General features: G+C 36.2%; 1 protein-coding gene across 1 annotated transcript; it reads left to right on the top strand.

The window, feature by feature from the left end:
• Window positions 1–1,287: 1,287 nt before the first annotated feature.
• RB195_000320 (uncharacterized protein) lies at window positions 1,288–12,763 on the top strand (the record flags this gene model as incomplete). Its single annotated transcript, XM_064196586.1, has 11 exons — window positions 1,288–1,392; window positions 2,378–2,534; window positions 2,738–2,824; window positions 2,893–3,025; window positions 4,129–4,307; window positions 5,666–5,832; window positions 11,321–11,502; window positions 11,750–11,896; window positions 11,961–12,077; window positions 12,452–12,530; window positions 12,713–12,763. The coding sequence occupies 11 exons, from the start codon at window positions 1,288–1,290 to the stop codon at window positions 12,761–12,763; spliced, it is 1,404 nt and encodes a 467-aa protein (XP_064052467.1).
• Window positions 12,764–13,077: the final 314 nt, after the last annotated feature.

Genomic DNA, 13,077 nt, shown 5'->3' with positions numbered 1-13,077 from the left:
TATTTATTATTTTTTTACTAGTAACGGGATGAATTGCATAGAGTGGGACTAGCTTATTCCGTACAAACCACCTGTATTTAAGCCGAAGCAAAAACTTGGAGGGGATTTGACTGATCCGGCAACGGATCGGATCGATGCAAGAACTTTGCTCTCGATGCTTTGAGCGGGAAAATGTCGACCGCGTCGATAATTTCCCGCACTTTACTCATATTTTTCATTTCCTCATGGGATGTCAGTTCTTTGTTTTGACGGAGTGATGTCGTTGACTCGCTCCATGTTGCCTCGTGCAGTTTTGCTCGTGGATATTCCGTGGAGAGTTAGGTTTCTCCGTAGGTTTTCCTAATATCCCTAGTAATATTTTCTATTGTCAGTATTCTAGCCGGTAGGTATTAATTTTTTTTTTTGGATATATGCGCCAATACGTTCCTGTAAAAATGTCCAATTACCATAGAGCTGTTCGCAAAAGAATCCATGATTACAAATTATCCTGGAAGCTCACCTCACTTCCATGGACATGGTCGAGCGCCTTTGGCTTCATGTTCAGAAAATTCGTTGAACGGGGGAATAACCGTAACCTGATAGAATCTTATTTTATTTGGCTTTGGATATTTTCCATTACTCTTCTTTGATGTTAGATTCTTCAGGATTACAAAGATGACAACGAAACCGCAAAGCACCCGTATAAATCCGTGGGATAGAGGTCTCAGGGACCTGTAAGGTATCAGTTAACCCAACGACGAGGCTCTTTACACCTATAACATCTATGTTATTGAACCTTGCAAAGTGAATTAGTAGTGAAATAACCCGAAAAATCAACTCATTCTCGTACTCCTAAGAGAGTTAAAATGTATTTTCATCACTCCTTTTCTTTCCGGAACTCATGCCATCCATAGATGAACAATTTGAATAAATAAGCCGAGCGAATTTGATTCCACTTACCTCCTGATTTCCACGATCACTCCACTATATTCAAAGATTTTGGATCGTCACAAGTACGAGCGCAGCGAGTCGCCTTTTTTAAAAGTAAGCTAGTAGCTCTGTATCTTTCCGGTCCTATAATCCGATGATCCTGGATTTGTACGTAATTTTTCCCATTTTCCGTGATAATTGTTATAATTTTATTCTAAGTCCTGAGTCGTATCTCTAAAGTAGTACAGAACATCGAAAATTCCCTCAACCTTGTATTTTTAAGCTCAGCTCGGATATTCTTACGTCACGTAACGTGTTCTCTTAGTTTCCATTTTGAAAAGTTCTCTTGCAGTTTATACTTCCACAACGAGCCGCTCAATGTCCGCATATCAATCGTTGCTGGATCGTGTGGGCTCACAAAAGCATCTGCTCAGATTCTGGGATGAGCTGAACGAGGAACAAAGAAACGCTTTGACTGAACAGGTACTTAGTAAATTTTAGTCGTAGAATTTCAATTTTCTAAAAATTGGTTCTCAACGGTAAAATATTTCCTGCAATGATTCCTACATTTTGGATAGTGCACAAGAATTTCTTGCAGATTAACGTTGGTTTTTTCTCTGTGTCGGAAAAAAAAAACTCCTTTATAGTCCTGTTTCTGAGAAAAAAGTGCAAATAGAAATAAAAAGCATTGGAAAAATGTTATGAAAAATTTGGCAGGAATTTTCTCGCTTTATAAGATATTAGTTTTGGAATTCTTGATTTTATTGATTTTTTTTTGATTATTAAGATGAATTGTTAAAAGGACGAACATGAGCGTGTTCGACACAATTTGCTCCTTTTTTTTGCATTTATTCAACACGTTAAGGTCATTAAGGCTACGACTCGGGGCTGAGCCTTTGAAGAAGGACAAATAATTGGAAAAACTGCCCACAGATTTCCTTCGGGCTCCAGATTTCGTTTTTTTTTTGCTATGAAATAAGTATTTGATTACTTATGGGTACCTTTAATATAATATTTGATTTGAATTTCTCTCTCGTATAATTTTTTTTCATTTCAGTTATTAATACACAACGTTTATCAGTATTTTATTTAGCATTTACCTTGCGCCAGGATGAAGTGGAAACTGCTAAAAAAAACAGTTAAAGCTACTGTGAAACTCCTAAAAATGGAGTTTCTGTTGCAGAAATTAAGCGAATATCTTTTTCGGATAAATAGTTGGATAAATATTAAGGGTATTTAGATTTGAACACTTTCAGCCTTAATCCAAACACTAATCCACCAATAGACATTTTTGCTCTATTTTTTTCTGAAAATAATTAATCCAAGGTAATTTGGTTCCTCTCTTGTTCTCTCTCAAAAATTGAGATTGAAGTTTTTTGCAGTGCGAATCAGTGCTGAAAACTTGTACAAGAATGATTTAAGCCAGGAAATTGTATACAACCTGTAAACATTCGTACACACGTTGCAGATTGAATCGATTGATTTTGCGGCCGTAAAAAAAGCGTTCAAACTTTCCTCGGATGCTTACACGGCGTCACCGGAAAACCTGACACCAGTTCCTGATGACCATCATCTTGTATTTGAACGCTTGCCTTACAATGAGAAGCAAAGATATTGGAGGAAAGGTTTGTTTATTTTTTCTTTTTCCAATCTTTTTTGTCTGAATATTTCAAAAAAGTTTTTTTATGTCTGAATTATGATTACTTAAAAATTTTATTAATTGAAATATGTTTTTTTTGTCTGAATTTTTTGCTTCCAAAGAAATGAAAATGGAAAAAAAAAATGAAAGAAATGAAAAACCAAGGAAATCAATGACTTCCTTCTGTAGGTCTGGAAGCTATATCACGCGGTGAAGTAGCGGCTATAGTCCTTGCCGGCGGGCAGGCCAGCCGTCTTGGCTCATCATCACCGAAAGGTATTATTTTTCAAAGTTTTCTTTGTTTATTGCAGATGTTTTCACGTTTTTTTTTTGTTTATTTGAAGGGACTATTCCTCTTGGTCTCGATGTCGCTCCATGTGATTCTTTACTCGGTATTCAAGCATGTAAGATTGCTCTTCTCGAGAAAATGGCCAACAAAGAATTCCCGCAACATAAAGGGAAAGGAAAAATCCAGTGGTAGGTGTTTGTTTCTATTTCAATGCTCTGTAACAACGAAATTGTGATTCTTGGATGGTTTTTTTTCTGGAAATATAACAAAAAGTTCTAGAGGAAACTCTATAATTAGCAAAGCTTCTCAGAATGTGGGAGAAACTTTTGGATGAAGCCTGTAATCGTTGCACAAATGATGTAGAAATGAAGAAGAAACTTTTGAAAATGAAAAATTTAAAACAAAAAAAAATAAAATTTAAAATATTTGTAGAAATCATTATTTTTCTCCAGATTTTTAGAATTCGAATTATTTTCCTTGTATACCTCTTTGAGATGTTCTGAGCCCGTATCCAACACATTTGTCCTTGGAAGACTAAATGCGATGGAAGCGAAACCATGGATAGTTTCTTTCCCTTTCCCTAACCGTGTTATCCAATATTATTTGGTTCGGTTTCCTGACGCAAACTCGCTGTAACGGCATTTCGCTGCGGGACCTAGACGTTTGTTGTAGGGACATTTTTCCCCTTCTTGTGCCTGTAAGAATTTTAACATTTCCCGTACCAAAGGGAGTGATGCGTTAGTCCGCAGGCAAATTTTTTTCTTGCTGGATAGCAGAGTCCAAGGGTCATTTTCCTGCTAAGGACGTTTATGTAACTTGAGGAATTTTATCGGATATGGGCTCTGGATCCAATTCGAGGTAATTTTAGCTAAACACTTGCTTATCTTTTACTCATGTGGTACTAATTTATATCGTTGCTCTTTTACTTTATGTACTGATGGTCCTCTGGGCTTTTAGGGAAATGTTAGTGCAGTGATAAAGTCGGTTAAGGCCTTAGGATAAGCAAAAAGGGGACTTCATGAGTGAAGGGCCAAATGATTAAGCAGAGACATCGGACGCTCTCATTCACGACGATCCATAGTATACTACTGGAACGGGAGGAAAAGTTTCTATTTCTTAGACAGACTCGTTATATTCACCCTCACCCTTCCTTTATTGATGGTCCTGGTGGTTTTTTTCGTTCTCCTGGAAATTATGGACGAAACGAGTACTGATTAGGATTGGGAGACTCAGTGACTCAGTGCTTTATGCAAATCTCTGCCTTCTGGTCAAGTATTGTAGATATTTCCAGGCTCGTAATGGTTTCAAAGACGACCGAAGCTGCCACACGCGCCCATTTGGAAAAAGTTGTTGCCGCCAGCGGACTGTCTCCGGAGCAGATCACCATTTTTTGCCAATCTGAGATCCCAGCGTTCGATAACGAGGGGAATCTTTTGCTCTCAAGCAGGCATTCGATTGTCACAGCTCCAAGTAAGTTTGCGAAGGGCGGCCGCCTTTATTTCTCGAAATTGTCGAGAGAATTTTGTAATTTTTAATTCTAAAATGGTTCTTAAAGTTGTGCGGTCAAAAATCTGTACGACTGGAGCCTATGTATTATTTTGGTCCATAAGTTTTGGCTTTTTTTGCGTGTGCGCCCAATTTTTGAACATTTCTCATCGAGTAAAGGTGATGCTATTTTATGGTACTGTAGGATTTGGAGCATTCCATTACCTCTGCCAATTCCCCTGTCGTTTGGCGTGGATCTTAGTTAATAAACTGATTCAGTCTCTCCTCGAATCGAAGTGAACAAGGTGTCCGCTGCGATTTATGTTTTTGTTAGGTCGAAATCACCGTATTTGAATCGCTTAAAGAAGTTTTGAGACGCCCTATGCAGCATTGTTTCTTCTTAATGGATTTCGAAAATTTCCAGAGTCAATTCTTGAATTTGACACCTTGATTAAACGCAAAAAAAGCGAAAGGTGACGAAAATGCGTTTTTTTTTGTCGATTTGACACTTCATTTTTGATCAAGTGAAAAGAACAGAAAACTATAAACACTATTTTTAGATCCGAATAAAATTAATGTTAAAAACAAGAAATTTAAAGAAAGTTAAATCAAAGAATAGTTTTTTTTTCCTCTAGGAAAAAAAACTAAACAGACTATTTTGTAGAGCACATAATTCGCCATAGATCAACAAAGAATGCAGTGGCAGAAAAATTTATTTTTCATGGAAAATTTTTATTTCAAAAAAAAAGAAACGCTTGAATTTATGCGTCAAACCAATGTTTGTGTTTGATTATTTTGAGTTGGATAGTTTTTTTTACTAACGGTGTCAGTGCCCGCTGTATTATGTACGCTCTTGATTCTCGTACATCATCGAGGAGTGCAGTAACCTTGTGGACCCGTGGTGCGTCGGGTGCTACTTCTCGCACTTATCGAGTGATACTCCTATTATTAAAGATGTTTGTTCTGGCAACGATCACCTTTATTCCGACAATTGACCTCGGGTGACTGGCTCGATCCCCGTCGAGTATTGGTTACTGTAAAGAGTAGTAATGGTAGTCGGAAAGCATACAATCTTGACATAGATCCTACTTTTGTCCCCCCACATGACCAATGAGCAATCATCAACGATTGCTGACGCTGGATTGGTCCTTCGGTCCGTCCGTGAATGTCCAGAGATAAATGATTGAATGAATGAATGAATGAATGAATGAACGAATGAATGAAAGAAATGTTGAGTTTCGTGGAAAAATTCTGAATTTCCCAATTAAAGTTCTTTGTCCAGATGGATTATGGAGGTGAATGAATGAGATGTTGTTGAATTCCTGGAAAAATTCCTTTTTCAGATGGTAATGGAGGTTTATACGCTGCCTTGGCACCATTTTTGCCTGCGATGAAAACACGAGGAGTGAAATATTTTCACGTCTACTGTATCGATAATATTTTATGTAAAGTTGCTGATCCACATATGTTAGGATTTTTCATAGAACATGGAGCAGATGTTGTCACTAAGGTAACGTCTTAATTTTTTTTTAGTTTTTTTCCTTCTTTTGACTATCCGAAGCGTAACAACATAGTGAATAGCGGCGCCAGAGCTTTCGTGGACCACCTGCGGTCACTTAAAAGGATATCACCTGCGTCGGTCACCGCGAACAAATAACAAATGGGGTCCATTAAAAAAGCTATGCGCTGATCTGACATCATAATCCGAACATGAATACTGCGAAGATTCCATGGATTTTGTTGTTTTGTTGTTTTATTTATTTTATTTTTTGAATTATTCTGGAGACCTCCTTCCTGTGTAGGTCTACTACTACTACGAGTCAATCACTTCGAAATTACTGTATCTGTTTCTATGGGACCATGGATTTCCTTTGGGAGGCCTGTTTTCTTGTTCAGTAACAGCTTTCTGATCTTTCTCTTCGAAATTACTGTATCTAGGGGATGAAGTCATAACGTTTCTCACTTTTTTTTTTCGTGAAAAATATTTGTTCCGATTATAATCCCAGTGCAAAATTCCAATTTTACCGTGGGTTTTTTTTTTATTCCCAATTTACTGTGAGTTTTTTTTCGGAATCTTAATCTGTGGAACTGGACTTGCCCTGCAAAAATCGGATGTGAAAATATTTGCAGACGAATTCCTAGTTTTAATGATCCATTTATTGATCTACCGCACCAAACGATCGCAGTCAAAGGGAAGAGAAACTGAAAAGTATGTGATGGATTGAGAGAACATAGTTATACAGTCGGTGATCTGGATTGGGATTATTCATGGATTTGAAGGGTTCGCAGTATTTTTTTGTATTGTCCTGTTAGATTTCTCTTTTTCATACTGGTACTAATTAGACAGCAAATATCACAGTCATTCAAAAGTCAGAAATAAAAAATAAAAAAAATAAAATGAAAGGTGAAAAATAATAAAAAAAGCAAACAGTGAAAAAAAATAGAGGAAGTCATAAAAATAGTAACATCAATAACATATTTGATATTTTACAAGCGCCCGAATAGCAAAATCGAAAAAAAAGTTGATTTAGCAAATTTCTTGCTCAATTTTACGTTCAAACACGTGTCTATCACGCTTAAAAAAGTGAGTAGGCGCTTAAAATTTTAAAAAATTTTCAAAATTGTATTTACATTACTATTATATTGTTATACGCATTTATATTTGTCACCATGCATGAAATGGTAAATCTAACTTTACTAAGAATTTGTGGAATCAGGAAGAGCAGAAATTCCTGGAAATGGAAGAGCTTTCTTGACATAAATGAAAAAGAACTTCTTTTTTATTCATGCCAAGGAAGCTCTTCCATTTTTAGGAATTTGCTGCTGAAAGATACACCTCTCCTTGATATGATTATATGTAAGAAAAAAGTTTTAATTTAGGGTTTAAAGGACAGTAAAAATATTTCTGGAGACATTTTCGGAAACAAAGCGAACTCATACATTAGGGGTATTCATAAGTAATAGTAAACTTATCTATTCGTTTCAAACACGGGCATAAGACGTGCGGTTAAAAAATCAAGAAAAAAATCAAGATATCAGTGGTATCCATAAGTAATCAAGTATTATTAGTGCCAAATATTTGCTTCACTCTGAGTTCAGAGCGTGAATGCATAAAGACGTGTTCTATATGGGAATATTACAACTCGGCTGGCGTTGACTTTTGTGACAAATCACATTAAATTCAAACTTTTTTTTATTACAAAGTTGTAAAACGGCGGACTATCAGCCAGTAGAAGAACATTTACGTCATTTCATGCGATTTCATCTTGGATCGAGTGTTAATGCAACGGTTTGCAACGAGGAAAATTTCCACCGATCTCTATGGAGACGACTGGAAGTCAATTAGTGCGAAAGCTGGCTTGGAAAATTTCCAGATTTTCTGATTTGTCTGATAGCGATCGAAAAGGATACCCTGCAGAGTTTGCTGAGCTTTAAAATCACTGGTGGAAACTGAGAATCCCAAATTGAGTATCCAGGAAATAGCAAAGATTCTTCAGGCTACTTGGGCAACAGTCCAGGACATCTTCAAGAAATTAGGAAGGTGTACAGGAATGGTAAATGGGTTCAGGTAAATGGGTTAACTATCGGCAGAGGCCGAACGCAGCAAAGATTAATCCAGGAAAAAATAAGGCAGCTAAACTGGGAGCTTCCACCACATCCCCCATATTCTTCAAATTTATAATAATTTGCATATAATTATAGTTTTAATTAATAATAATAATTTATAGATTTTAGATAATTTATTATTTTATAATAAAATTTCATTTCATGGTTTTTTAAAATATAATTTATAATTTTTCATTTACTCCGATCGGTGGAACATTCCGTAAAGAATAGAAATTTCAAAAATATTGATGAAGTGCGACCTCACCTAGAATCATACTTTTTTTTCGAAGGAAATGAAATTTTATGAACAAGAGGGCTGGAACTCTACGAGAAACATGCCAAAAGGTCCTGGATAACGATGAAGGTCACATAATCCACTAAAGATAAAATTAAATGTGAGTAAATTCGGTTTTTTTTTTTGGTTCCCACGGAAATTATTGATTGCTTATGGGTACCTCATAATAAAAACATGTGCATATATGACGTTGAAATAAGTCTTCTGGTTTCTATTCATTGATTTCAATGGATTTCATTTAATTGATTCCTACTATTTGTTGTTATTATTATTTTTTATTTGTGTTTTGATTGATTGGCTGATTTTTTTTTTGAAGTTATTCTTTTTTGTGAATCTATGGAATAGCAGGACGAATAGGCGGAAACATGTTGATACTCCGCTGAATGTCAGGGTTCATGTTTACAGTTTGTGGCGATGTGTGAGGTTTGACACTGAAAACGTTCGAGTCGATGATTTTATTTTCATGAAATTGATGCTAGAAAAGATTATAGGATTATTTCGAGGAATTTCTGTGTCTTGTTGATGTTTACTGCTACAAGAGTGGATTTTTAAGAGGTTGTGGTATTCAAAATGAAAAATCAAGTGTTTTTTTTTTCGTGATAAAGCTCCAATTATAAATTGGGATTCTAAGGAAGTTGGGGATGGGAGACTGGAGACTTTCTTTTTCTTCAAAAAAGTTCTAACATTATCGTTAAAATTGTTTTTGAAAAGAGTAATTATTATCATTCTTAGCTGAATTCCCGTTGAAAGAAAAATATTTTAAGGTTCTTATATTAATGGAAGGAAAATTTAGAAGGTGGTTAATTTAAGAAAAAAAAGTTTCAGTCGGTCGGATTGATTTCTGCCGCCATTTCTGAAAGAAAATTTCCGCTTGTTTTCATGCCTGTTTGTGCTTTTTTTAAAAAGTCTAATTATTACGATTCCTACCTGAATTCGCGTCGAAAAAAAATATTCTAGGGTTCTTATGTTCATGGAGGAAAAATTTAGAAAATAGTAAAATTAAGAGAAAAAAAAACGTTTCAGTCGGTCTGATTGATTTTTGCCGCCATTTCTGCTTGTTTTCATGCTTGTTTACGCGAACCTTTTGATGCGGAGCGGCGGCGGCATCGACAGTGATTGCAACGTACGATCGAGCGCATACGCAACAATGGCGGTGATACGTTTTTTTTAAAGGAGACTATTAGAGGGATTAGCGTGAAATTGATCGCGGTGTACATACGTTTGTTGCGATAAGGACCCGCCACGTACGTTCCCGCCGCGGCCGCAACCTGCGTGCGTCTTATCCGGTCGGTGCGCTCGGTTGCGCAAGACCACACATCGTTCACAATATGTATGTGTAGTGAGTGTAACATCTGTCCGCTGCTCCCATCCGTCGGCTCGGATTTCGAGTTCTTGAACTTACGAGTGACCTCATGAGTGGCGGATGGGGAGACCTCATCATCGAACAACAATTACTCATGTTTCTTGATTTGAGTACGTCAACAAAATAAACAACACTTCAATTATTTTGCTTTAATTTCTCTAACGAACAAAAAAAAAACTATGACTTATTACTTAGCTAGTTTAAGTAAAAAAGGTTTTTCTTGTTATGTTAACAAAGTTTTAGTGAAACTTTATCATTAGCCTGGCGTTCTTAAAAGTCTTTAAAGAAAGTTCCCTTGAAAAAAATCGTTTATTTTTTGTGACCTCATGATTGGCGGGGGGAGACCTCATCATCGAACAACAATTACTCATGTTTCTTGATCTGAGTGTCTTAACAAAGTAAATACCACTTCAATCATTCTGCTTTAATTTTTCTAATGAACAAAAAAAACTATGACTTACTACTTTATTTGTTTGTTTTTACTTGAGAAAAAACAGAAAAAAACTCGATTTTTTTTTTCTTGTTATGCCAACTAAGTTTTAGTTTAGAACTTTATTACGGGTCTGACGTTCTTAAACGTCTTTAAAGAAAATTTTCCTGAAAAATTCGTTTATTTAGCTTTAAAAAAACTAGAAGAAAGTAAAAAAAAAGTGAGTAGAAAAAGTGAATAAGGTGAAAACTTTATTATTGGCCTGACGTTCTTGAACGTCTTTAAAGAAAATTCCCTTGAGAAATTCGTTTTTTTTTTTTGTAGAAGAAAACCTAAGGAAAGCTTTAAAAAAAGTGAAAAAGTGAATAGAATTGAAAAAAGTGAATAAGGTGCGTGTGAGTTTATTGGATGACGTCACAATTCCAAATTTGGAATGGTTTGGTTTAAACATATTCCTATTCTGCGCTTCCAAATTAGAATCTTCAGGATTATTGCTAGTTCAGAACTAAAATTAAATCTTCAGGACTACTCTAGATTTAGAACTTTTCAGCAATAACGCACGAGGTAATAGGTTTTCTAGAGGTAATAATTTAAGAAAAAACATTTGTAACTTCTGAGTAGCTGCCCAAAAATTTGAAAACTTCAGAAATGAACCGTGTTTTTATCGGTTTTTCGGTCGTTTTGTTTTTTTTTCCACGAAATTTCTTGTGATCTGAGCACCTTCACCATCCATATATTCGGATGGAGTCCTTGAAAATCCCTGAAAAGTCTCTAACCTCGTAACTTGTTCGATTGGAACTCGTCATTCAACCAGACCAGTCCCTCGCCCGCCACTACCAGCACATCTGGTGGCACCACTTTGCAATTCCCCCTTCTCTCTGTGGTAGAGTAGAGCTAGCTTCTCAAGTGCTCTTCCGATTTAGCCTCAGGGTGTATGCGATGGAATGGCAGAAGTAATTGTCAACAGCCATCAATTTATTGCTTTTCGCCCTCATTGAGGCCCGAATATGAATATATAGAGATTAGCTTCTGTTTGGAAATGAATCCGATGAACAGCTACGATTCATCCATAACACCATAAACGGCTGATATCCAGTCATCTATTGCCTGTGGGGACTTTGAAATCGCAGAAATGAGGAGTTCGAAAGCGTAAAAAATTATGTGAGAATTATGTATGTAAGAATTTCCACAGAATTTTTCTAAGATTTTTTTGACTGCTTCAGTCCGCTGTTGTCTGATTCTCAATTTTTTTTTTCAACTCATCCTGAGTTCGGATATTGTGATCAACATCTATTTTTGTTCAGACGATACTGAAGCAACCAGGAGAGCTGGTTGGTTCCGTATGTTTGGATAAAGGTGTGCCACGAGTCACGGAATACAGTGAACTTGGCGCTGAACTCGCGGAGCGGAAGGCAGACGATGGTCGATTGTTGTTCTGTGCAGGATCTATAGCAAATCATTTGTATTCCCTGGAATTTCTGGAAAGGTCAGACCTCCGTAAACGCCTTTAACCCAACGAAACTTAATGGAATTTTTTCTTGGGAGTTTTTTGGAGTTTGAACGAATTTCTGCTCGATGTAAGAATGTTTCAGAAATAAGAATTAATTAATTACTTTAGAAAAAATCAAGGTATTTTTATTATATTTGAAAATATATTTAAATATTTTATTTGTATATTTGAAAACGAAGAAGTATAGCAATGCTGAGCAAAAGTTGAAATCGATCTCCTTCAGTTTCTGCAACAATTCCTTCTATCTACCGTATCACCGTGCCTCGAAAAAGATCCCTCATGTAGCCTCGGATGGGTCATTCGTTAAGCCAACGGTCCCGAATGGAATCAAACTGGAGCAATTCGTCTTTGATGTTTTCGAGCGGAGCAAGTAAGTTGTGTTTTGAGGGAAACGTTTAATTCTTGTCCTGGAATGACTTTCCCTACGATCGTAGGAATTTCTACATTTGGGAGGTGGAACGTGAGGATGAGTTCAGTCCGTTGAAAAATGCGGATTCGGCTGGTAAGGATTGTTTGAGCACTTGTAAACGGGACCTGGCAGTTCTCAACAAGTAAGCACTCTTTTTTTAAAAGAATTTTTTTTAAATTAAAATTCTTTCTACACCTTCATTCCTTTTTTAATATTGTTTAAATTACATCAAACGATAAGTAATAAACTCTAAATTAAATAAATTTAATGATTAAATAAATAAGTAATGAATTTGAATAAAATGTATAAATGAATACGGGACCTAAATAAATAAATAAACAAAACCTAATAAATGAATATATAAGAAATATATAAGTAAATAAATATATAGGTAATAAAAAATAATTAAAATGTTAATGCCCCCAAAAATATTAATAATTAAATCAATATAAATAATTATCAATACTATTATTATGAATATTATTAACAATTAAATCCATGACGGAGCCATTTTAGGAAATGGCTGATGAAAGCTGGCGCCATCGTCGATAAGGAACCCGTGTACCTGAGTTCTTCATTGAGTTACGGTGGTGAGGTGAGCGGTTCCTATCAAATCGGTCCCTCAATGGTGTCGTCGTACCGTATAGTTGCCGCTACGCCTTCCTAATGAAGTGTTTCCTCGATTGACACGGATCCAAAGTTTTTCGCCCCCCTCCAATTTCCTCGGCATCGCTATTAAGGTCGTGCAAATACAAATACATAGGTCATTTGTTGTAGGGTCTCGAACGTTTCAAGGATCAAGTAGTGTCCGGACCGTTGATACAGTAGGCCAGCCGTCGTCACCGTCAGATTATTCTCGTCGTTCAAATAATAATAATTAAATAAATAGAACTGTGATATGTGAATATCCAATTCCTGGTGATTTTAATTTTTTTTTTAACCGTTGTGTTTTTACGTGTAGAGGAACGGTTATGTGGTTGTCTCTCTGTCAAATAAATAAACATATGGAAATTCTGGAAGCGAAGCGGATGAAACTTCTGTTGTTCATCCTGAAGAAGAAAGCAGCACAGCTGCACCATTCGTTCATTGTACTGGCCGTGTATGGACGATGACAGAATTTGATGGACGTATGTCACTTTAGT

This window comes from Necator americanus, chromosome IV (assembly GCF_031761385.1).
Source record: "Necator americanus strain Aroian chromosome IV, whole genome shotgun sequence".
Taxonomy (NCBI): Eukaryota; Metazoa; Nematoda; class Chromadorea; order Rhabditida; family Ancylostomatidae; genus Necator; species Necator americanus.
Note: the sequence above shows the minus strand (reverse complement) of the source record. Positions and strands in the feature narration are given on the sequence as shown.